General features: G+C 34.6%; 1 protein-coding gene across 6 annotated transcripts in view; it reads left to right on the top strand.

The window, feature by feature from the left end:
• The window catches only part of EHBP1 (EH domain binding protein 1), a gene marked incomplete at its 3' end in the record, with an annotated part of 505,676 nt that overhangs the window by 273,476 nt on the left and 207,411 nt on the right, over positions 1 to 24,789 (top strand). For all 6 annotated transcript variants that reach the window (XM_081254153.1, XM_081254152.1, XM_081254157.1 and 3 more), the window contains one exon: positions 21,887 to 22,068. In XM_081254153.1, coding sequence (XP_081110279.1) covers positions 21,887 to 22,068 — 182 coding nt within the window. The remainder of the gene's footprint in view (positions 1 to 21,886; positions 22,069 to 24,789) is intronic.

Genomic DNA, 24,789 nt, shown 5'->3' with positions numbered 1-24,789 from the left:
AGCAAGTTTAAACTTTCTGAGCCTGTTTCCTTCCTCATCTGAAAAGTGTAATTGCACCAGCCTTACCTATTTAACGAGGTGTTAGTGAAGATCAAATAATTATCTCAAAGTAGGTCACCAAACAAATGAGAAAAATGGTTATTAACTTTGTAAGTGCTGTTGGAGCAGCTGGTGTGAAAACATAGGTTATTTTTTATAAAGGGTGTTGGAATATATGGAAATAGGGAAGGAGATGTAAGTGGAATGAAATGTAATATTTGTTTCATAGAAAAATATTTTTCTGTGAAAATCTTCTGTCGCTGCAAACTGCCAGGTGCAGCCAATTGTCTGCTTCTTCAGAGGCTTTTTAGTATAGTGGTTGGAGTGGTTAAGAGTGCAGGCTTTGGAACTTCCCTGGTGGCACACTGGTTAAGAATCTGCCTGCCAATGCGGGGCACACGGGTTCGAGCCTGGTCCGGGAAAATCCCACATGCCATGAAGCAGCTAAGCCCGTGTGCCACAACTACTGAGCCTGCACTCTAGAGCCCGCAAGCCACAACTACTGAGCCCACGCACCAAAGCTACTGAAGCCTGCGCACCTAGAGCCTGTGCTCTGCAACAAGAGAAGCAACTGCTATGAGAAGCTCGCACACTGCAACGAAGCGTAGCCCCCGCTCGCCGCAGCTAGAGAAAGCCCGCAAGCAGCAATGAAGACCCAACACAGCCATAAATAAATAATAAAGAAATAGATTTTTTAAAAAAAGAGTGCAGGTTTTGGATATTCCTAGCTGTGTAGTCCTGGGAAAGTTGATGAACCTCTCTGTACCTCATTTTACTCACATGTAAAATGAGAATAGTAACATACCTATTTCATAGGAGTGTTGTACATTAACACATCTGCTTAGAATAGTACTCAACACATGGTATGTTGTCATTGTAGTGAGTTTTGTTGTTATTGATCTGACTTAAGCAGCAGCTTAGAATTATAGAAATCCATGATGTAAGAAATGCTTGAACATTTTCACTGCAGGAAAAGGTCTGAGCAGTATGTTGTCATATGGTCTCTCTAGTCTTTTCTATATGTGAAAATTAGTCTTCAAGCTTTTGTATTAAATACTTTAAAGAAAAGAACTCTACATGTGATTAGGATTGGGGAGATTATACAATTCTTATAGAGAACTGTGTAGTAGATCCATGTATACAAATAGTGCTATCCATTATTGCTTATTGAAGAAGTTCCCTATAACATAACTTATTTATTTTAAATGGTGGTAATTTAAGGTGTTGAATCTTGCATTTTAATAATATTTCTGATTTGTAACTGAAAATGTTAACTGATCTTTATATTATCTCTTTTTTTGGTGCTATATTCCAGAGAATTATACCTTAACTGTATGTGATTGTTCAGTTTTAAACTTTAATGGTTAATTATGACTTTTCAACTTCAGAAGGTTTAAGATTTATTTTTTTAACACCCTGGAGCTGAAAAGTACTTTTAGAAATCACCTACCTACCTTCCTGCTCTTAGACAAAGCTGTACCTAAAACATCACAGAAAGCTATGGTAATTATCTATATGATTTTTTTTTAATCTAAAGAAAGAATATCCTACAACTTGCCCTGAAGCAAGCTCAACACTCAAAAATATCTAGCTAAAGTATTTAATTATACTGGAAGCTATGAAGCTGGGGCATCAATATGAGGACTAGATACAGAGTAAAGAGTTACTCTAACCTTTCATATTCTTTTAGTTACCTGTAGGCAGAAAATAACTTTTAAAAAACACTTAATCCACTTGGTTCAAAATCAAGTAAATATTTGTGAAAACTGTATTCCATGGCACCAGAATCTGGAAGTACAAGAAAAGAAGTATGTACTCTAACAATGGCATTTTATCCGTACCCTGCAGATAGGTTTGGAATTGGCCATACGAGCTGCTAAAGTAACTACCTGAAGATGGATATGAAAGCATTGTATGTGACCACCATGTCTTGTTTAGAAACCACCACATTCAAATTCAGGCATAGATTCACCACTTTAAAAGTCCTCGTGGGGTAGAATGCGTAGGTGCTGTTTCATCACATAAAGGAGAAAACATGCTGTCTCTAACTTAGAAAGCCTAAAGTGTTCAGTAGTTTTTTATGCTAGTCATGTGCATCCCATAATTGGGTTTTACATCTCTTCTCCACTTCCTTGCACAAACTGAATGTTCCTTGTCCTTTTTGTAGTGATGGCAGTGATGATGCTTGAATTTTAAAGCTATGTGAATGATGATTTAACCCTAGATTGTCCTCATGTATTCTAGTGTCCCTGAAAAACCTCATTTACCTCATGTTTTTAAATGGTGTGGTATGTCTCTGGTAGTAGATAACCCAACTTTCCTGTCTGTCTTTATTTAATGTTATTTGTGACACTGAATCAATATTGGTCCTATAAAGAATGTCAGTATCAGAAAGGTTTTTTTTTTTTAATGGTGTGAGGATGGTGATTTTTAGCTGCATACTATATAAAATTCCAGGACTTGTTTACTAAGATTTTTCTGGTTAAGAAATTTTAAAGACCATTGGGTTGCGTTTTATATTTAACAACTGTCCAGACACTATGTAAACTGTATCACTGGGGAAAAAATCTAGATGTAGTTGTTGTGAATTGACCTAAACCAAGTTGATCGTTTGTAAATCTTAGGGGTTTTCTTTTTTGTTTTGCTTTCTTTTCTTTTGATAGATAGTGGTGACCACTGAAAAGTTTGAAGGTGTCTCTTTGCACTCTTACTGTCAGATTATAAAGAAATGACCACATTCTGCCACATATAGATATTTTTTAAACATTCATTAGCATGCAGGCACAAAACAATTCATGACCACCTGTTCTGTAAAGTCCATGAAGGAAGAAACTTTGTGCTGTCTTCATTTCGTCATTCAGACCATAACCTTGCATGAAAGGTTCAATAAAACTAGCATTCACAAGGCAAAAGTCAGTTACCCTTCTAGTTAGCATCGGGCACCCAGAAATGCTCCCAAACCAATGGCTAGATACAGGACTGTAAAGGGGATCAACTCTGGGCACCATCTCTAAAAGTAAAAGCTATAGGTCTTGCTGGATTTTTATCCTCTATTTGGTAGTGGAGAATAACTATAAAATATTTTATCTAATTTACAGTTCCTTGACATTTAATTTTAGTAATGAAACACACTTCTAACATTCATCTTGTTAGCCAACAAGCTATTTTACTTATAAACCCCATTTTTGATACTCACTATGTGGTTAGCGGTGTCTCAAATGTTGATCACATTTGAGTGCTTATGATTACTGTATCTGTCTGATACATGGCTCCCTTCACCTGGCTTCTCAATTAGGAGAGTTGATTGCCTGTGAAGTTGAAGTTTATCTGACACATTCATATCTATCACACTATCTATGCTGGTATTGTAAGTATATTACTGACATCATAATAGGAATGTTGTTAAATATTTGAAGTGGAGGAAATATTATTGTAATACTCATCATTTTTCAATGTGTTTTTAAATTTTTTAAAATGTGTTTTAAACACATTTTTTTAAGTGTTTAAAAAATACAATTGACCCTTGTACAACTCTGGGGGTTAATGTGCTTATAACTTATAGTGGGCCCTTGGTATCCCCAGTTCCTCCAAATCCAAGGATTCAACCAGCTACTGACCATGTAGTACTGTAGTATTTACAATTGAAAAATATCTTTGTGTAAATGGACTCCTACAGTTCAAACCCATGTTGTTCAAGGTCAACTGTACATTTGATCACTTTAATTGAAAATACATATGATCAGTTTACTTATTCACTGATGCTCTTTTCTTCATTAGAGATCTGAGATGTGGCTTTTAATTTTTTTCATACAGCTCATGCATTCATTCAGAAATTACTAAGCACCTGCTATGTGCTGGGAATTGTATTAAACTCCAATATAATTCTCAAACTATAGTATGTATTAGAATCATTTTGGGAGCTTGTTAAATCTCCCCCCAGTGAGATCCAGGACTGTAGTTTATCAAATATCCCAGGTGTTACTACTGAAGGTGGTCTCAGGCCACACTCTGAGGAACACAGCCCAGGAGATAACTGATTAACCAGACTAAACACCTGCCTTGAAGAAGCTCACAGTCTGATGGAGACAAACAAGGAAGCAGAACTAATGATTGGTACCATATGGGGCCAGGTGCTGGGAATTCTAACTTTGGCGGAGGAACTAAGGAGACTTTTCAGAATACTTAATTCCTTAACTTGGTGGGTCTCAGTGTGGTGGTCGGTGGAGTGTGGGGCATTTTTGCCCCTTGGGGAACATTTGGCAATGTCTGGAGACACTCTTGATTGTCGTGCTTTGGTGGGAGAGAGGTAGAATGTGCTCTTGGCATCTAGTGGATAGAGGCTGAGGATGCTGCTCTACACCCTTCAATGCATAGGAAAGCCTCCCCCCACCAAACAAACAAACAAACAGGGGAAAAAAGAAACCCAAAGAATTATTCGGTCCAAAATGCCAATAGTTCTGCTGTTGAGAAACCCTGCCTTAGCTTAATTATCTTTTCCTTTGTCCCCTCTCCCCATATACATATAACTTTTAGAAATTATGAAAGTATTAAATAGAATAAATGATGTTAAGTATGAATAGGTGATTATTGTAAAGGAGTCAAACAATAAATGTATAAAGTAAAAAAAAAAGGAAAGTTTGGGACTTCCTTGGCCGTTCAGTGGTTAGGGCTCCACGCTTTCACTGCCGAAGGCCTGGGTTCGGTCCCTGGTCAGGGAACTGAGATACCACAAGCCGTGCAGCACAGCCGCACCCCCCCCCACCCAAGAAAAGTTCTTCTCTCATAATAATTGTTCTGGACATTTTTTTCATGAATTTATATAAAAATACATATATTTTGAGGTTGTTAAGTTTCTGTTCTTAAATGGGATCATACTTTACATATTGTTTTATGACTTGCTTTTATCACTTACAGTGTGCAGTTTCTGCACAGTTTTTCATGGGGCAGATGGATGGCTTAACCATTCTTCTGCTGATGGATGTTGAGGTAGTTTCCAGTATACTTGATGGTGTTATAAATAGCACTTCATTGAGAATTTAGGTGCATGTACATGATAGATTCCCAGAAACAGAATTGTGCAGTCAAAGGGGACATTTATTTTATTTTCATAGTTTTAATGCTAAAGGAATATCCTCATAATAGGCTGTAACTGTTTATATTCCTACCAACAGTGATTGAAATGGATTTTCCACACCCTCAGCAACACTGGATATTACTAGACATTAATTTTGTCACTCTAATGGGTGAAAATACTATCTCTTTATCATTCTAATTTGTGTTTCCCTGATAACTAGTGAAGTCGAGTATCTTGTTATATGTTTACTGGCCACTTATGTTTTTCTGTGAATTGCCCAAGGATACCCATTGCCAATTTTCAATTGAAATGATTGTATTTTCTTACTCATTTGTAGACCCTTATGTATTCTGTACATTATTTTTTATATATCTTGCAGATATTTTCTCCCTACCTGTCACTTTTTTAAAATTCCAAATGGTGTCTTTCACCACATAGAAACATACTATTTATATGTTCAAATTTGTGTCTTTTCTTTTATGCAATACAGTGTAGTGGTTAAGTGTACATATTGCACAGCCAGGTCACCTGTTTTCATACTTCAGCTCTTCAGCTTACTAGCTCTGTAATCTTGGGCAAGTTACTTCATCTTTTTGTGCCTCAGTTTCTGTCTTTAAAATGAACTAGTAATAGTATTTACCTCAGGATTGTTGTGAGAAACAAATGAGATATTACAGTAAAGCACTGTCATGAAGTAAATACTCTATAAAAAGTAACTTCCATTGTCATTTCTGCTAGTTTTGTGCCTTATTTGGGAAGGTCTTCTGTGCCTCAGAATTATAAAGCTATGTCACCACAGAAAAATTGAACAGCATATACAAGTGGCAGAATATTATCAGAGCATGAAGTGCAGTTGGGGGTGGGACAGTTGATTTTTCTTCATATAGAATCAGAGACAATATCTCAATGAGCTTCACTATGTTAAAGAGTTTTACCTTTATCCTAGAAGCAGAGAAAAACCTTGACAAATTATACACGTGAAATAGTTGTATAAAGATTTCCACTTTTCTTAAACCATTATGGAAGGAGAAGATTATACAGTGAATAGTATTGGTACTATTTAGGAGGAGGAAAAATTAGCTCCTTACCTCAAGTGCAAAAGGAATTCCAAGTGGATTTTATTGAAGACAATAAAATAATCAAAACTAAAAGAGAATAAAAGTGAATATTTGTTGAATCAATGGATAAAGAACTTTCTAAGCTTCTAAGCAGTGGGAAAGAAATCACTGAGGAAAATATACATAGGTTTGTCTACATAAAAATCAAAACTAATATATACTTTAAAATCATATTAAGACTTATTGTTGGCTAAGGTCTACCAGTCGATGGGAATATAATTTGGTATAACTTCTAGAGGACAAATGGCAGCCATATAAAGTTTTTAAATGTGCATATTTTTGATCCAGTTATTCAACCAACAGAAATTTATCTTAGTGAAATATTTAAGTATGAATGTAAAGAATTAACTAAGAATTTTCACCTGGTTATTGCTTATAATATGAAAAATTAGAATATTGCTTATAATATGAAAAACTAGAAATGATCTCAGTGTCCAAAAATATGAGATTAAATTGTAATGTCCATAGAATGGAATATTTGTAGCCATTATAAATAGCATCATGTCAAATTATTTATTGTTGCAGAAGTATATTCATCATATTTTAATGAAAAGAGTAGTTTATAAAAGAATATGTACAGTGTATGATCCAATTTTTCTTAAAAATGAGTACACAAATAAACTAGAAAAACAAATAACAGTATAAAAATGCTTAGCTCTAGTGCTGGGATTATGTATCATTTTCATGTGCTTTTTTTTACTTCTCTGTGTTTTGTTATTTTTTACAGTGTGAACCTGCATTATTTGTGTACTAAGGAAAATATAAGGTTTCTAAATCATGAGATTAAAGGGCAAAGCAGGAAGATATTAAATATATTAGCAACAAAAGTGGCAGACAAAAGGCTAACATTTTTAATATTTAAAGAGCTCTAAAAATATTTTTTTAAGGGCATGACTAGTTTTACAAAAGAGAAAGTATAGATGGCTAATAAACACAGAAATATATTCAAGGTCATGAGTTATCAAAGAAATGCAAATTAAATCAGTGAGATACAAGTTTTCTCTTAACAGTTTAGCAAAGATTTAAAAATATGTAATAGTGCTGATGTGGGTGTGGTGAATGAGACGAGCGCTATTATACATGGTAGGTTAGAACTTGGTATGATTTCTTTGTAAAGCATTCAATTACTTTATTCAGAAATTCCATTTCTACAAATCAGCCCTAAGGAACAGTCAGAAATGCCAGAAATATTTTGGGCAGAAAAATGTTCATTGCAGCATCATTTCTTAGTGACAAATATGAAGTGACTTAAATGTTAATGGGGACAGTTATGTACATTTGTGGTGTAACCATAGTTAGAATATATGTGCAACTTCTAAAATTTAGGTTTACAAATTTATAATGTTAACTTTAAAAGACATAAGATTTTACAAACAGTATCATCTCAACTATTTAAAAATAACTAGAGAAAATATGTCAAAATATTAGCAGTGGTTTCACTAGTTGGTAAAGTTTTGAGTGATTCTTTTTTTGTACTACTCTCTGTGTTTATAATTTTCTGTGATGAATTTTCTCATAACGAGAAAAAAAGGTATAGCATTAAAACAAGTGGTCAGCCTTAAAGAATTATGGGAGATGAAACTTAGGTGTGTAGAGACTAGAGAAATCCCGAGGCTATGGCAGTGGTCTGTGCATAGATGTTGATGCTTGAATTTAGGAAAAAGTGGCATTGGAGATGGAAAGAAAGGGTCCAGATTCTGGAAAGATTTAGCAGTTAGAGACAACTTGGTTTGGTGAGTCCTGAGAGTGGGAGGCTTGATGAATGACAGTACAATTCACTGAGATGAGAACTCAGGGAAGAAGCAGCCGAAGGGATGGAGAGGAGTTTAGTTTGGCTATGTTGTGTTTGTGATGTGGGTGAAAATAGACAGTGGGCACTTGAGTGCTTAGGTCTGGAACCCAGGAGTAGGTCGGTCAGTTACGAAGATTTGGGAGTTATTATCAGCATAAACGTTCAAGTCCTGGCCATGAATAACAATCCTTGAGTACCAGGTCTTTAAACTAACAAATGATTCTAACTCCCTTAGAACACCTACTGAAAACTTACTTTAAAATATGGTAGTGTAGGGCTTCCCTGGTGGCGCAGTGGTTGAGAGTCCGCCTGCCGATGCAGGGGACACGGGTTCGCGCCCCGGTCCAGGAAAATCCCACATGCCGCGGAGCGGCTGGGCCTGTGAGCCATGGCTGCTGAGCCTGCGCGTCCGGAGCCTGTGCTCCACAACGGGAGAGGCCACAACAGTGAGAGGCCCGCATACCGCAAAAAAAAATAATAATAAAATAAAATAAAACATGGTAGTGTAGTTTCTGTTTAAGGTTAAAAAACTACATACAAGAATATGAGTAAACTTTTAGTGGCTTTCTTTAGGATTACAGGGTTGATATAATCTGCTGTTTGGCAATTTTATAGTAGACTTACTTTAAGGTCTCTTTATATATATATATATATATATATATATATATATATATATATTTTTTTTTTTTTTTTTTTAAATTTGGACAATCTGCAACTTATGTAGATATTTGACTTAAATACTTTAACTTGTATTTTTATGTATATCTGGAGTTTCCCTCTATTTGAGAAGGTTGAGGGTTTTTTTATTTGGATATTTTTAGATGGATTTTAGATTTTATTCTAAAATCAATATAATAATTTTTATAAATGTTTTTAGGTACATATCTAAACTGATTTTCAATGTTGATTCTTTCAATTTACATTTGTGCTACCAAACTCTCTTCCATCCAACCATCTAAGTTGGTTATTTTAGCTGACATGGTTTCTAATTAAGTCTTTGTGGTTGAGAGAGCTCCTTATGGCATGTCTGCTTTAGCATTTATTTGCTCCATGGACTCCAAATTAAATTCTGTAGTATCCCATTTTGGTCTGCTGATGAAGCAAAGATCTTTTCAGCATGGCCCAAGAAATGCAGTGCTTGTGACAGCTCAGAGGACTTAGCATCACAATTTTGAAAAAGTTAGGACAGTTTGACTTCTAGATTGACTTTTAATCATTTTAAAATAAAATTTTAAGTGTTATCACAGAGTTAAATGAGAGAATGTTAGACACAAAATAGGCTCTCAACAAGTATTTGTAGAATAAAGCCAAACTGTTGACCTTGACATGTAGTGCACCAAATTATTTTGTTTTAGAAAGAACAAAGTCTTGGGAGTTTTTAGGTTGAATTTAAATGAAAAGTATCAGGAAACAAATGTGATAACTGTCAGAGAAGATATAAAGTGTTTTTGCACTGGGGTGACAGCTTAGATTAAGAAACTTTGAAAGTCTCATCTAGTTCCACGTTATCTCATTTGACAGTTTTGGTTCTTGAGTCAGTAGAGAAACTGGATGTTTACACAAATACTTGGGTGTGTTAGTTCTTTACTAAGAAATAATTCACATAGTCATAAGACAGAGGGCAAGATCTAATAACTGACTTTTAAGCATTAGTCTGATCACATGTCTTTAGAATGCTGTTTCGAATTCTAGCTACCTGTCACTTCATTTCTTGGTTTTCTGATTCAGTAGTACAGAAGCAGAACAGAATTTAGAGTTCTGATGGACAAGAATGAACAGAATCAGACATTAGACTGTGAGATTCTAGAAAGGTATGTGCTGCAAGCATTGATTTACCATCAAGTACTTAACTACTTGCTTACGGTGATGCTGAGACATAGCATATAAACAGGCAAAACAATAAGAGAGTGGCATGATTGCATCAATGATCACAGGTTCACATCTAGAGAATTCCAATAAAATAAATTCTTAAACAATCCTAATAAGTCATTAAGAATTACTAAATTGAAGAGCTTAGGTCAATGTGAGACCAGTGAACCTGGTTGTGATGGTTATTTCTTTATCAAAATGCTCAGTTCTTTTCCTGTAAAATTCAAATGAAGAATTCTGCTTCTGGCAATGTGACAGACTAGATAGCATGAATAACACCCCTTTTGGAAAACAGCTAAAAAGTCAGGTAAAATATGACCAAGTGATATTTATAAATGCACTCTTGAAGTGACCCAGATAGAACCCAAAGAAGTCTTTTTTAAAAAGTTCAAAGCAGGGCATCTAGAAGCTAAGCATTCATAGTAGCTTTCCCACTGAGGGGTTCTACTAAACCCCTGACTTAACTACTTTTACCACTGCATGAAAATGCAGAAAAAGTCTGGTATCTCCCATTCCTCCAAGATGGAATGTCTAATAAGATCCTCTTGTTGCACAAAATTGACATCCCAGAGCTATACCATCAGTGTAAGGATGAAGAAGAAATGAACTCACTGCATAGAAGACAACAACAAGGAAAATTGCCTCTTCTATCCAAGGAAAATTGCCTCTTCTATCCTTAGCATTAATGGGTAGAAGCAATATCATCCTTGAAAATTTATACCCAAGATCTAGCCCTTACATGGGTTTCATTAAATATATTCTTGATGTTATAATAAAATTATTATTAATTTTGTCCCTTGAGTACTAGTTTTTTTAATATTCTTTGTGACAAAAATAAGAAGTATGCATAAAGCAGTTATACTACATTGCAAAGGACAAAGTTATTCAAGAAAAAGCACTTGTGTGATTGAGTTGTAAACTAAAGTAAACACATTTTTATCCTGGAACACCATTTTTACTTGAAAAAACAGCTAAGAGATAAACTTGTTATTCACACTTGGTTATTTATTTGGTGAAGGTTTTCTTGAAACTGAACACAGTGAGCCTGCTACTTAAAGGTTAAGTGACTGAAATTGTTCGTTGCCAATGATAAAATTCAAGCTTTCAGGTGAAAATTAGAATTGAAAAACTTACACTCACCACGTTAAGTTTGATAGCTTCCCAATGCATAAAGATATATGTGATGGAAAAGGTGGTGATAAAAGCAAATGTAGTTATTTTGGTATTGTATAATGAAATGTGTCAACATTTATAATATGTGTAACTCAGAGAATTAGCATTTTTCAAATGACCAAAGTGTATGATGTTATAAAATCATGCATGAGTAAAAAAAAATCATTCAACATACATGATAGAGCATTGGATTTTAATTTAACAGAGTTTGAAAAGTTTATTGATATGATTTCAGATTCCATGTTACTATTAGCCTTTAAGAAACTACCACTGTGGGGTTTTGCTGTAGTATCAAAGAAGACCCCAAATTATCTGCGAAAGTCATTAAAATACTCCTATCTTTTCCAACTACATATCTGTATAAGACTGGATTTTCTACAAATACTTTAACGAAAACAACATATCTCACAGATTGAATATGAGAGTAGATATGAGAATCCAGCTTTCTGCTAACTGTACATTAGAGAGATTTTAGAGACATTAACACATTAAGACATTTGTAAACATGTAAAACAGTGACAATCCTCTCATTAAATTGTTTTGTATAGAGAGTATACAGAAAGTAACAGGCCCAGATAGGATCACTGATGAATTCTATAGAACAGTTAAGGGAGAAATTATTATTACCAATTCTCTACAGTCTCTTTCAGAGGGTAGAAACAGAGGGTATACTTCTTAACTCATTCTATGAGGCTAGCATTATCTATGCCCAAACCAAACAAGGATGTTACAAGAAAAGAAAACTACATACCAATAGCTCTTATAAACGTAGATGCAAAAATCTTCAACAAAGTATTAGCAAATTGAACCCAACAAAGTATGAAAAGAATTATACACCACCACCAAGCAGTTTTATCCCAGGTATGCAAACCTGGTTCAGTACTTGAAAATCAGTTGATTTAATTCATCACATCAGGAGGTTAAAAAAGAAAAATCATATAAATATATCAATAGATGCAGAAAAAGCACTTGACATAACCCATCAGCCATTAATAGACGCAGAAAAGCACATGACATAATCCATCAGCCTATGTTAAGAAATATGTCCATATAAATGCAAAACCACTCTTCAGCCAACTAGAAATAGAGGGGAACTTCTTAAACTAAATAAAGAATATCTACAAAAACCCTATAGCTAACATTATACTTGATGGTGAGAAACTCAAAGCTTTTCCGCTAAGGTGAGGTACAAGGCAAGGATGTCCCCTTTCACCACTTCTTTCCAACATCATACTGGAAGTCCTTGCTGATGCAATAAGAGAAGAAAAGGAAATTAAAAGTATACAGATTGGGAAGGAAAATATAAAACTGTCTTTGTTCACAGAATACATGATTATCTATGTAGGGAATCTGAAAGACTCAACAAAAAACCTCCTAGAACTAATGAGTCATTATAGCAGGATTGCAGGATACAAGGTTTATATACAAAAGTCATTTGCTTTCCTATATACCAACAATGAACAAGAGGAATTTGAAATTAAAAGCATAATTCCATTTATATTATCACCCCCCAAAATGAAATACTTAGCTATAAATCTAACAAAATATGTACAAGACCTATATGAGGAATACTACAAAACTCTGATGAACAGAATCAAAGAACTAAATAAATTGAGAGATATTCCATGTTCATGAATAGAAAGACTCAATATTGTCAAGATGTCACTTCTTTCCAACTTGATCTATATATTCAGTGCAATCCAGTGAAAATCTCAGCAAGTTATATTATGGATATCAACAAACTGATTCTAAAGTTTCTATGGGGAGGCAAAGACCCAGGATACCCAACATGGTAGTAAAAGAGAAGAACAATGTTGGAGGACCAACACTACCTAAATTCAAGGCTTAAAACAAAGCTATAGTAATCAAGGCAGTATGGTATCGGCAAAAGAATAGACAAATAATGGAACAGAATCCAGAGCCCAGAAAGAGGCCCTCATAAATATAGTCAACTGGTCTTTGACAAAGGAGCAACACAATGGAACAAAGGTAGTCTTTTCAACAAATGGTGCTGGAACAACTGGACATCCACTTGCACAAAGATGAATCTAGACAGAGACTTTACACCCTCCACACAAATTAACTCAAAGTGGATCATAGACCTAAATGTAAAATGCAAAACTGTAAAACTCTGAGAAGATAACACAGGACAAAACCTGAATGACCTTGGGTAGGATGATGCCTTTTTAGATACCACACAAAAGGTATGATCCATGAAAAAATAATGGGTAAGTTCGATTTCATCAAAATTGAAAGATTTTGTTTTGCTAAAGAATGAGAAGACAAACCACAGACAGGGAGAAAATATTTGCAAAAGACACATCTGATAAAGGACTGTTATCCAAAATATACAAAGAAACAAATAAGAAAACAAACAACTCAATTTAAAAAATGGGGCAAAAACCTTAAGAGGCACCTCCCCAAAGAAGATATACAGGTGGCAAATAGGCATATGAAAAAAAAAAGCTCCGGGCCTCCCTGGTGGCGCAGTGGTTGAGAGTCCGCCTGCCGATGCAGGGGATACGGGTTCGTGCCCCGGTCTGGGAGGATCCCATATGCCGCGGAGCGGCTGGGCCCGTGAGCCATGGCCGCTGGGCCTGCGCGTCCGGAGCCTGTGCTCCGCAGCGGGAGAGGCCACAACAGTGAGAGGCCCGCATACCGCAAAAAAAAAAAAAAAAAAAAAAAAAAAAAAAGCTCCACATCATATGTCATTAGGGAAATGCAAATTAAAACAACAAGATACCACCACACACCTCTTAGAATGGCCAAAATCTATCACACTGACAACACCCAATGCTGGAGAGGATATGGAGCAACAGGAACTCTCATGCATTGCTGGTGGGAATGCAAAATGGTACAGCCACTTTGGGACAGTTTGGCACTTTCTTACAAAATGAAACATACTCTTACCATATGATCCAGCATCTCACTCCTTGAGATTTACCCAAAGGAAATGAAAACCATTGTCCACACAAAAGCCTGCACATGGATGTTTATAGCAGCTTTATTCATAATTGCCAAAACTTGGAAGCAACCAAGATGTTCTTCAGTAGATGAATGGATAAACTGTGGTACATACAGACAATAGAATATTATTCAGTGTTAAAAAGAAAAGCCATGGAGGAGCCTTAAATGCATATTACTGAATGAAAGAAGCCAATCTGAAAAGGCTATATACTGTATGATTCCAACTAATTGATGTTCTGGAAAAAGCAAAACTGTGGAGACAGTAAAAAGATCAGTGGTTGCCAGTGGTGGGGTGTGAAGGAGATGAATAGGCAGAACACAGAGGATGATAAGGGCAGTGAAATACCCTATATATCATAGTGATGGGTATATGTCATTAAAAATCTATCCAAAACAATAGAATGTACAGCCCACAAGTGAACCCTAAAGTAAACTATGGACTTTGGGTGATTATGATATGTCAGTGTAGGTTTATCTGTGGTAAACAGTGTACCGTTCTGGTGAGTGATATTGATAATGGGGTAGGCTGTGCATGTGTGGGAGCAGGAGATCTATGGGAAATCTCTTTACCTCCCTCTGTTTTGTTGCACACCTCAAACTGCTCTAAAAATATAGTCTTAAAAAAGAAAGTATATATATTCTTCATAAAAATATGTTAACGTATGAGTTTATTAGTTATGTTTGAAAGAACGAAATATTTTCTAAATTTCTGGTATTTTTTAATAGGGCAAATATTGACAGGCATAACCCACATAAACAAAAGCTCTTTGTAGTTCTCAATTAAAGCATGTAAAAGGGTCTTGAGATAAAAACATTTGAGAACCGTTCGTCTAAACTCTCCAGTAAAAGACAGATTATCAGACTGGATTCAGAAATTTTCTGGATGCATGCTATTTACAAGAGACAATCCTAAAATAAAAGGTTATATCAGAAAGAGCAAGAGGAGCCTGCGATGAAGTCTGTGAGCAGCTTCTCAATTCTTTCACTTATTTATTTTTTGATTTGTGTCCTTTAGAAAATGTCCCATAACCTCACATTTGAAATTTCTACTGCTCTGTTTGTCCTTATCACATAGGAAATACCATGATTTGGTGCGATAGGTGACTTTGCATAAAAATGATCCTGTTGTGAAAGTAGACAGCAGTGCATGCACACCAGTTAAATACTTTTAAAGACCCATGATCAGTTATGAAAACTGATCATGAGTCAGGCTATAAAGCTTGTCTTAATATATTTTGAAAGATTAACATTACAAAAATTACATTCTGTGACCCTAAATCAATTAAATAGTAATCATTACATAAAGATAAGTAGATAAACTCCATAAAGAAGAAAAAGTTTATAAACATCTTGTTAGTCAAAGAACTTGTAATGAAAGGTTAGAAAGTATTTACAGAATAACAAAAATAATTCATACTAAAAATGTGAGACATATTTAAAGCGGTGCTTAGAGAAATATATAGTCTTAAATGCTTACATCAGGAAAGAAGAAATGCTCAGAATTCAGGAGGTAGAACAGAATATACCCAAGGAAAATAGGAGGAATAAAGAGCAGCAGAAACTACTGAAATAGAAATATACATTCACTCCAAAGAATCAAGAAAGCTAAAAGTCATTGATTTGGAACGCCCAATGAAAGAGACAATTTATAACAAGCATTATCTAGGAACAAAAGAGTGTGAGAAGGCACAGTGCTGGGAATAAAGAAATGTACAAAACGATAGATTCTGCAGAGATTAAAATAGTAAAAAATATTTTAAATAGTTTTATGTTACTAAATTTGAAATATTGGCAGAATACTTATCTAAACTGATTTAGGGAGACATTGTACATCTACCTCTGTAATCATTAAAGAAATTATATCAGTAATTAGAAACCTTCCCCAAAAGGAAACAGGCTCAGGTAACTTTGGATGTTTTTTTTTAATGTTTCCCAGGAATGTGGAGTTACTTTAATTCTAGAAAATCTACTAATTTACCACATTAATCTGCCATAGATTCAGGGTTAAAAAAATCTTAAATTATCCCAAAAGATAAAACTTTGGTAGTTAAGGCAATATTGTCTTGTTGTGAGGTTAGAACAATTGGCTAGTGGTACCAAATTAGAAATCATTGACCTGTATATTGAGACCAGATTTTTGGTAGAGTGGGCATTGTAGATGGGGGAAAGGATGGATATATGTGGACTATTTAATAAATAGTGCTGTGATAATTATTTACCCATAATTTTTTAAAAAGTGAAATTGGATCCCTATCTGAAAATGTACACAAAAATTAATTCCAGATGGAAATGACTCTTAAATATGAAAAGCAGAGGTATAAAAGTTTTGAAGGAGTGGGAGGAAAGCTTTATGACCTCAGGGCTGGGAAGATTTTCTCAAGCAAAATGCAAAACCACAAACCATAAAGGAAAATGTTGACTTTGAAATTGGGTTCATTCAAAAGATTCCACAAGGAATGAAAATACAAGCTAAAAACTGGAAGAAGATGTTTATAGCACATATAAGTGACAATGGATTCAGTACCAGAATGCATATGTAATTAGTAATCAAAAGATAAACAGCATGGTAGGAAAAAGTACAAAAGATTTCACAGAAGAGGAAACACGTGACCAATAAACTATGAAAGGATAATCGATGCGTTAGTAATCAGGGGAATGCAATTTAGACTGTAATGAGGTAATATTTAATCATCTCAGATTGGCAAAAATGAAAAAGAAAATACCAAGTGTTGATGAATGTGGAACAATGGAAACACTTAGGGAATGTAAATTAATAAAGCCACTTTGGATTACAATTTGACATTTTCTGGTAAAGCTGAACATGTACATATGCTATGACCCATTCTAGAAATATATCCTAGGCAAATTCTTGCATTTGTGCATGAGGATATAGACATAAGAATATTGATAGCTTTGTTAATAATTCCATATAAATAAATAAAACTCAAACAACCATGTTCATCAACAGTAAAATGGATAGGTAAACGGTAGAATATTCATGTAATAGAATGCTAGGAGCAGTGAAATTTAATGAATTACAGCTGTACACATCAACATAAATAAATATCAAGAACTTAGTGATGAACATAAGAAACAAGTTACAAAAATGTTAATGTTTCATTATAAAAAGTTAAAAAGCATGCAGAACTAGACAATATATTCTTTTTTCATTTTTTGTTGTGGTAAAATATACATAACATAAAATGTACTGTTTTCAATATTTTTAAGTGTGCAATTTGTGGCATTAACTACACTCACAGTATTGTATGACCTTTACCACTGTCTGTTTCTGGAACTTTTTCATCATCCCAAACACAAACTCTTTACCCATTAAACAATAACTCTTCATCTCCCCTCCTCTCATTGCCTGGTAGTCTCTGTTCTACCTTCTGTCTCTATAAATGTACCTATTTCTCATATAAGTGGAATCATACAATATCTGTCCTTTTGTGTCTGGCTTATTTCACTTAGTAAAATGTCCTCAGGGTTCATTCATGATGTAGCGTGTGTCAGAATTTCATTCCTTTTAAGGCTGAATATTCCAATGTATGGATATACCACTTCTTGTTTATCCATTCATTAGTAATGTATTCTTTAGGGATGCATACATAGGTAGTATTCCTTTTTTGAAAACGGGAAGGGAAGAAGTAACCCAAAATTCAGGGTCTAGTTACCTTTGGAGGAGGGAATGGGACGGATGCAATTTCAGAGGGAAAATGAAGATTTTAAGGTACTGGTATTGTTCTATTTCTTGAGCAGGATGGTTGGTACAGGATGTTCATTTCATTATTCATTAAGTAGTACTTGTATATTTTATACTTTAGTATGTGTGATGTATTCCACAGTTAAAAAAAAAACCTCAAATGATAATGCCATTAGTTTAATTTTCAGTGCGTTATAAAAAACCTGATAATTAAGGTATTAGTACATGACAGAATTTTTTAGAACATTCTATGTAATAAAGCTCTGAAAAATCATAAAATCTAAGTAAGCTCCTTCTCTCCTTCCCCCAACCCCCAATTTTCTTAATATGGGAGAAAGAGAGTTAAATTTCTAGCAGGTGGTTTATTTTATTTGATGTTTTAATAGGTAGAGAAAATCAGTCAAATACTTTAATAGGAGAAGCATTATATTAATTGTATTTATCTTGGGGTACATAATAAATGAAACATTATATAATGAACTATTCTGTACGAAGACCCTAACTTGAATAATTTAGACAAGAGATGTTCTCTCCCGATGTTCTGGTCCATAAATATTAATAATAAATACTGTTTATTAAATACCTACTATATGCTAAAAACTCTACTAGGTATTTTCATATGTTACTGCAAGAATTTATTTAGGACATATTTCTAGGATGGAAATTATTGCTGAGTCGTAAAGTATGCATCTGTTCAACTTTACGAGGTAATGTCAAATTGTTTTCCAAAATGGCTGTATCCATCAAAACTCTCTGCAGTAGTGTTAAGAGAGTTTGCATTGTCCCTCATCCTTATTAACACTTGGTATTATCCAAATTTGAAAATACTTGCCAGTCTGAGAGTGTGAAACTGAGGCTCAGATATGTGAAGAAATATGCCAAAGATTAGCTAGTGAATAAGTGCTGGTGTCACATTCTAATTCAGATTTGTCTGATTACAACTGTAATAAGGTGGATTTCAAAGAAACGGAAATATATAGGCTAAGTCTTCTTTATAACAGAGAACAGTTATGAAAAATGAGATTAAAATTTCTTTTATGTAGTAATTTCCTTAGGGGAAGTATTTCTGAAAGTGTGATTTTCGATTAACTGGATCAGAATCACCTGGTAGAAGGGGTGTGCTTATGTGAGGGGCAGGATGGGAATTGGGAGGAGGGGGTACTTATTATTTTTAGAAATGCAGCAGATTCTTGAGCCCATCTCTAGTTTTACTAGTTCAGGATCTCTAGGGGTGAGATCCAGGTATCTAAACTATTTAAAACTTTCTTAGTTTTATTTTTGTTTTTTAATAAGCACTGAAGTTTAAGAACTTCCGTTTTAGGGATTTTGAAGTAATTCCCCGAATACTGCCAGGTTCACATACAAACAGAGGTATAAACATGAGCCCAGAGTCAGAAACTTAGTCTTAGACATATGTAAACATTCACTTCTTATTGACTTCTGTTATCTAACGTCCTTTCTCTAAGGGTTCCTCTTACTGTTTCTTTCTTTTATTTCTCTCCTCTTATCCAACCTTCATGCAAAATGAAATAACATTAGGACTTTGACAACAGTATAATTCTCTCTAAACTCTCTCTGCCAGGCTGACCCCTGGTGTTTTAAGGAAGGACTAAAGTGTATGAAAGACATATAGCACTGCAATCAGTTATTTTATTCTTCTTTATAGAACTGATGATAAAAATGATATCAATTTTGGGTGGGTAAATATATAAACTTGATGGTTATAAACAGTGAAGATTCATGGGGCTGGGGTTAGAGCCATGAAAGATCCTTATGTCTTTCTCATTATTGTTCTTGTAAAAAATGCATTTTCTATGACTAGCTAATTTTAAAGAGGAAAACAATGACTGAGCTGGGTAAAGAATTACTAGAAACATCATTTAGGCCCCTTTTCCCATCAAGGATACAGACTCTAAGTGAGATCCTATGTTAATGTTAGAAATGGATGTTGTAGACTCAAAAGAGCTCTATTCTGCTCACCTGCTCAGACCTTACAAGGGGCCATTTTCATTGTTGCTGAGCAAGTAATTGCTTAATTAAGTGGTACAGCTAATTCTATTGTGTTCAGAATTTAGTAGCTTTCATTTCCTTTTGTTTCAGAGATACCAATATACCAAATACTTTAAAACTCTCTGAGTTCAGCAGAAAACCTTTCTACGTAATTTTTAACCTTAAAAATGAAATTGACAGAATGTTAATCATCAAAACTCTAGATTTTGCAGGAATCATCCTTAAACTAGGTTTTCAAAATTATGCTCATTTCCAAGTTATCTTAATTTTTATAGTTTGATTACTTGGTTATAAAATTAAATAATTACTCTTAAGGGATCAATGTCATACTTTGTGAAACAGATTTAACAAATCTGAAAATAATATGTAGCAATTTGTATGTCATGCTTTCAAAACAGAGGCTTTAAATCCTATATTTTATGTAGTAGTTGTTAGCTATTCTAAAGGTACAATAAGAGATTATTGTTCATATCAGTGTAATAAATTGATACTCCCTGATCGTACTTTTTCACTTTACACATTGTCAGAACCTTGGACCTTAATCTTATTCTTTGATTGACAGTAGCGACCAGGGAAAGAACACTTGTATTGTTTGGGGTAGTCACATCTGTTCAACTTGATTCAGTTGAGGGTATTTGCATATTCTTAAGTATTTCTTCTGAGAGGGCTTAAATCCTTCTCAAGTGCTTGATGCATTTTTGAAATTCATTCATAAAGTATCTACATGCACTAATAGTTCTGTATAATATTGCTGTGCATAATCTGACAGATAAGACCACATTTTAAAACAAGGTATTCTTTAGGGATGCTACGTTACATTTTTACTTGTTCTGCTGGCAGAAATGTCATTTTTTTTAAAAAAGGCCATTTTAATATTTTGATTAAATTAGTATATCCTTATTTTAGGCAAGTTTGTCAACCATAGGACAAATAAGGATTTATTAAATAATAATTCAGAAGTTAATGGTAGTTTTTCCTGCCTTGGTTGGAAAATTGAGTAATCTTATAGAAAGCCATTGTAGAGTTTGAATGGATATCTATTTGGTCTCCTTGTTTTATAGGGAAGATTACCAAGGCTCAAGTTTACTGACTTACTCAAGGTCACACTGCTTGGAAATTAGGTTTTATTTTAGGTCTGAACTCTCAGACCAGTAAAGCCCAAGGATTGCTCGTATATGACTTTGGGTTTACATTATTTATAAATGACCCTTTATCTAGGATTTCCCCCTACCATTAGAATACATAGTCAGGGATTATGTCTTATTCATCTTCATATCTTTCCAGAATTGACACCATGTCTTATACATAGTTAATGCCCAGTCATTATTTTGCTGTTCTGTTTTCATTATTTTCCTAGGCTATTATGCTATAAAGGATAATTTTGAAATGAGATAGCTTATTAATGGAATGTTAAACATCTTTGATAGCAGATAGGTTTCATTTTGTGTTCCATTTCTAGTGAATTGGCAAGAGCTGTGTGGAGAAGACTTGAGATCTGCTGGGGTCGATTAGCAGTGTCCACCACAGGCATAGGATCAGAGAACCCAATTCTTTCTAACTTGATTTATGTGATCTTAGGGAAGGAAGAAAGGACTTTAGACTGGAGTGAGCAGAAAAGGCCCTGGGAAGAATTAAGTCTCAAAGTGCAGGATAGATAGAATTCAGAGACTGCAAAAAAAATGAGGTAGAATGCCACAGAGGCTGGGGTTCTATAAGAAACTGGTTGTTCAGGAAGAAGAGATATCGCTAGGGTACATTAAATATAATTAAAGTAAGGAAAACAATTGTTGAGTACTTTTGATACCTAGCCTTGTGCTAGATCCTCTTTTTACAGGATACCTGGAGACTTTCTGTCCTAGTTTGCATTCCTTGCTTTTCCTTTCCTGAGATATTTAGGATTGTTCTAGTCTTCCCTTATTTCTCTGAGTCAGCTCTCTCCAATTTTCTATCTGCCTTACTTACTTAAAGATATGAAAGTTGTGATATAACCTTATTACAATTTTTTTCAATATTATGTTATAGGAATTCATTGGAAAGGGAAATCTCAACTGCTATTTAATCATATTATTAAAAGAACATTCAAAAATATTTGGCTGTAAAGTAAATAACTCCAAATTACATAATGATTTTTTACCTTCCAGGAATCCCCTTCTGGTCGAAGGAAAGCTCTTGCTACCACCAGCATCAACATGAAACAGTATGCAAGCCCAATGCCAACTCAGACTGATGTCAAGTTAAAATTCAAGCCATTGTCTAAAAAAGTTGTATCTGCCACTCTTCAGTTTTCATTATCTTGCATTTTCCTTCGGGAAGGAAAAGCCACGTAAGTTTCTTTTATCAAATAAGCTGCTTTAGACTATGTTTTAAAACACGGTAGGTAAATAGCTTTTTTTTTTTTTTTTTTTTTTTTTTAATTAGTTTCTGCTTTATAACAAAGTGAATCAGTCATACATATACATCTGTTCCCACATCCCTTCCCTCATGCATCTCCCTCCCTCCCACCCTCCCCATCCCACCCCTCCAGGCGGTCACAAAGCACCGAGCTGATCTCCCTGTGCTCTGCGGCTGCTTCCCACTATCTATCTACCTTACGTTTGGTAGTGTATATATGTCCATGCCTCTCTTTCGCTTTGTCACAGCTTACCCTTCCCCCTCCCCATATCCTCAAGTCCATTCTCAAGTAGGTCTGTGTCTTTATTCTCGTTTTGCCCCTAGGTTCTTCATGACATTTTTTTTTAAATTCCGTATATATGTGTTAGCATACGGTATTTGTCTTTCTCTTTCTGACTAACTTCACTCTGTATGACAGACTCTAGGTCTATCCACCTCATTACAAATAGCTCAGTTTCACTCAGTAAACTGTTAACAGTTGAGAATATCCTACCACATACCAATCATTCCAGCCAATTCTTTGTTTCAGAGGCTGAATTAGACGTACTCCTTGTTATTTATAGTCTCTTTCAACTCTAGAGAATGATCAATAATATAAAAGTGACTAGCAATTTTCAAAAATTTAAATTGTGTATTATAGGTTATCATAAGGGTCTGTTTTATATTTCAGTGTCTTCAGTGTAAGTAGTTGTACTCTGAAGTCCACAGTTCAATTTGTAGAGCTGTTTGATGCAGCTGAGGCATGAGAGGAAGCCAAAATGAAAAGTTTAGGATAAGAGGAATGAAAGAATTAAAGGAACTTTTGCCAATGCTTATTCTTTGGCTCAGCCTTCCAAAACTTGTATAGGAAGGTACAGTACAGTTACATAACCAGTTTGCTATGACCATTATCTTTTTCAAATATCACTTCTTAAGCACTGAATTGGCATTGCACAAAGATAACTCCTACACCCAGTTCTAGTCTCCTAAAAGAGTAAAATTCTAACTGGTTAAAAAGAGGTAAACATACCTAGAACAGGAAAAAATTAGTAACATTTATCTTAGTTGTTCCATACAGTTATATCAATGGTAAGTGCAAGTTTTGGGTGTAATGAAAGGGTTAGCATCTAGTTGGAGTGGAAGATCAGTGAGAGGAGAAATGGAAATTCTGTGCCTGAGACTTAAAAGGTGTTAGGAAGAAGGCAGCTATGAACATTTCAGTCTAATCTGCATCACAGTTCTGAATGTGTTTGACCTAGTGGAATGTGGTTACTATAATTGGCCATGTCTACTTGACTGATTAGACTGGATTCTGTGCGTCAGTCAAAAAGAGATGTTTGGCACTCATCTACAGGGCAACAAATGACTTGGTAGATAACAGTAAGCCTCTTCTCTAGAAAGTTGGCTTCTATGTGAGTGTGGTGGAGGGACAGTGCAGGATGGAAGCAATTAGTCTTTCATCTCAGGACTTTAAATTGTAGACTTTAAATATTGAAAAGTTTAAAATAAAGACCTTACTCTGAAGTTCAAGCCAAAATGAAAGGAAAGGAAACACAGAAAGAAGAGAGAAAAAGTCAGAGAAGATCTTTTGAAGGTGGACTCCTTTCTGCTGGGCAGAAGCAGTAAGTGATTTAGCACCATTCATTGGAATTTGGGTGAGAGGAAATTCAGTCAAACTAAATGTCTCAATTTGAGTGGAGAATGCTCTCAGAACACCCTAAACCACCTCTCTATCTCCTCATTCCTTGCCTACTCACCTTTCCCAAAGAAAAATGTTCAGGGTGAAAATATAGGAGGTAAAATTAAGCAAGTTAACATTTTAAGAACACTGTTATATATTGAAATTATACCCTGGTGATGGGAAAGCAGTTTGTAAGGCATTCATATAAGGTAATACAACTGCTTTTGTCCATGCAGACTTTGTGCCACTAAATTTGTCTTAAAAGGAGGAAATAATTTTGTTAACTCTAAGCTTATATGAGATAAAATGCAAAGAATTTCAAAAACCAGTTTAGCCTGCAAAATCATACCATATTTAGAAGTGAAGGTTAACAAGCATTACTTTACAAAGGAAACAGTGGTTTTGTTTTGTTTTTATTTTATTGTGGTAAAAACATGAGAAACAGTGTTTTCATTCAGTTTTCTGAATTTGGGGGAAGTATAGCAGATTGAAATTTAGTTTGTATCATGTTAGAAATATGTTTCATTCACTATAGTTTATTTGAAATTTAAAGTAAAATAATAGGTCAAGAAAACTTAAATTATTTAACATTTAGAATATTTAATGTAAACTTTATAAATTTATCCTTAAAATACTTCAAGATATAAAAACGTTTTTATATTTTTTCAAATGTATGGTATTTAACTAACACAAGTCATTTTCTATCCTGTAATTCTTAAAAAGGCTAGGCTTTTGGGTGCTAGTTCAATTACTGTAGTTTTTTAACTTTAGGGCAGTTTTAACTCCTTTGAGAAAAATGCACAGTTAAACAAGATTTAAATATAATTTACAGGGGTTTACCACTTCTTTTTATTCCTACCCACAAAACCTAAAGGGTTCATGGACTTCAGATTAAGAATTTCTATTCTAATTCCTTCTGCAAACTTGAATATTTTTAAAGTCTAGATCTCATCTGAGTTGCAAACTGTCCCACTGTTTTATGAAACAAGTTTT

This window comes from Mesoplodon bidens, assembly GCF_964165515.1.
Source record: "Mesoplodon bidens genome assembly, chromosome: 14".
Classification (NCBI taxonomy): domain Eukaryota; kingdom Metazoa; phylum Chordata; class Mammalia; order Artiodactyla; family Ziphiidae; genus Mesoplodon; species Mesoplodon bidens.
This window is presented reverse-complemented; position numbering and strand designations above follow the sequence as displayed.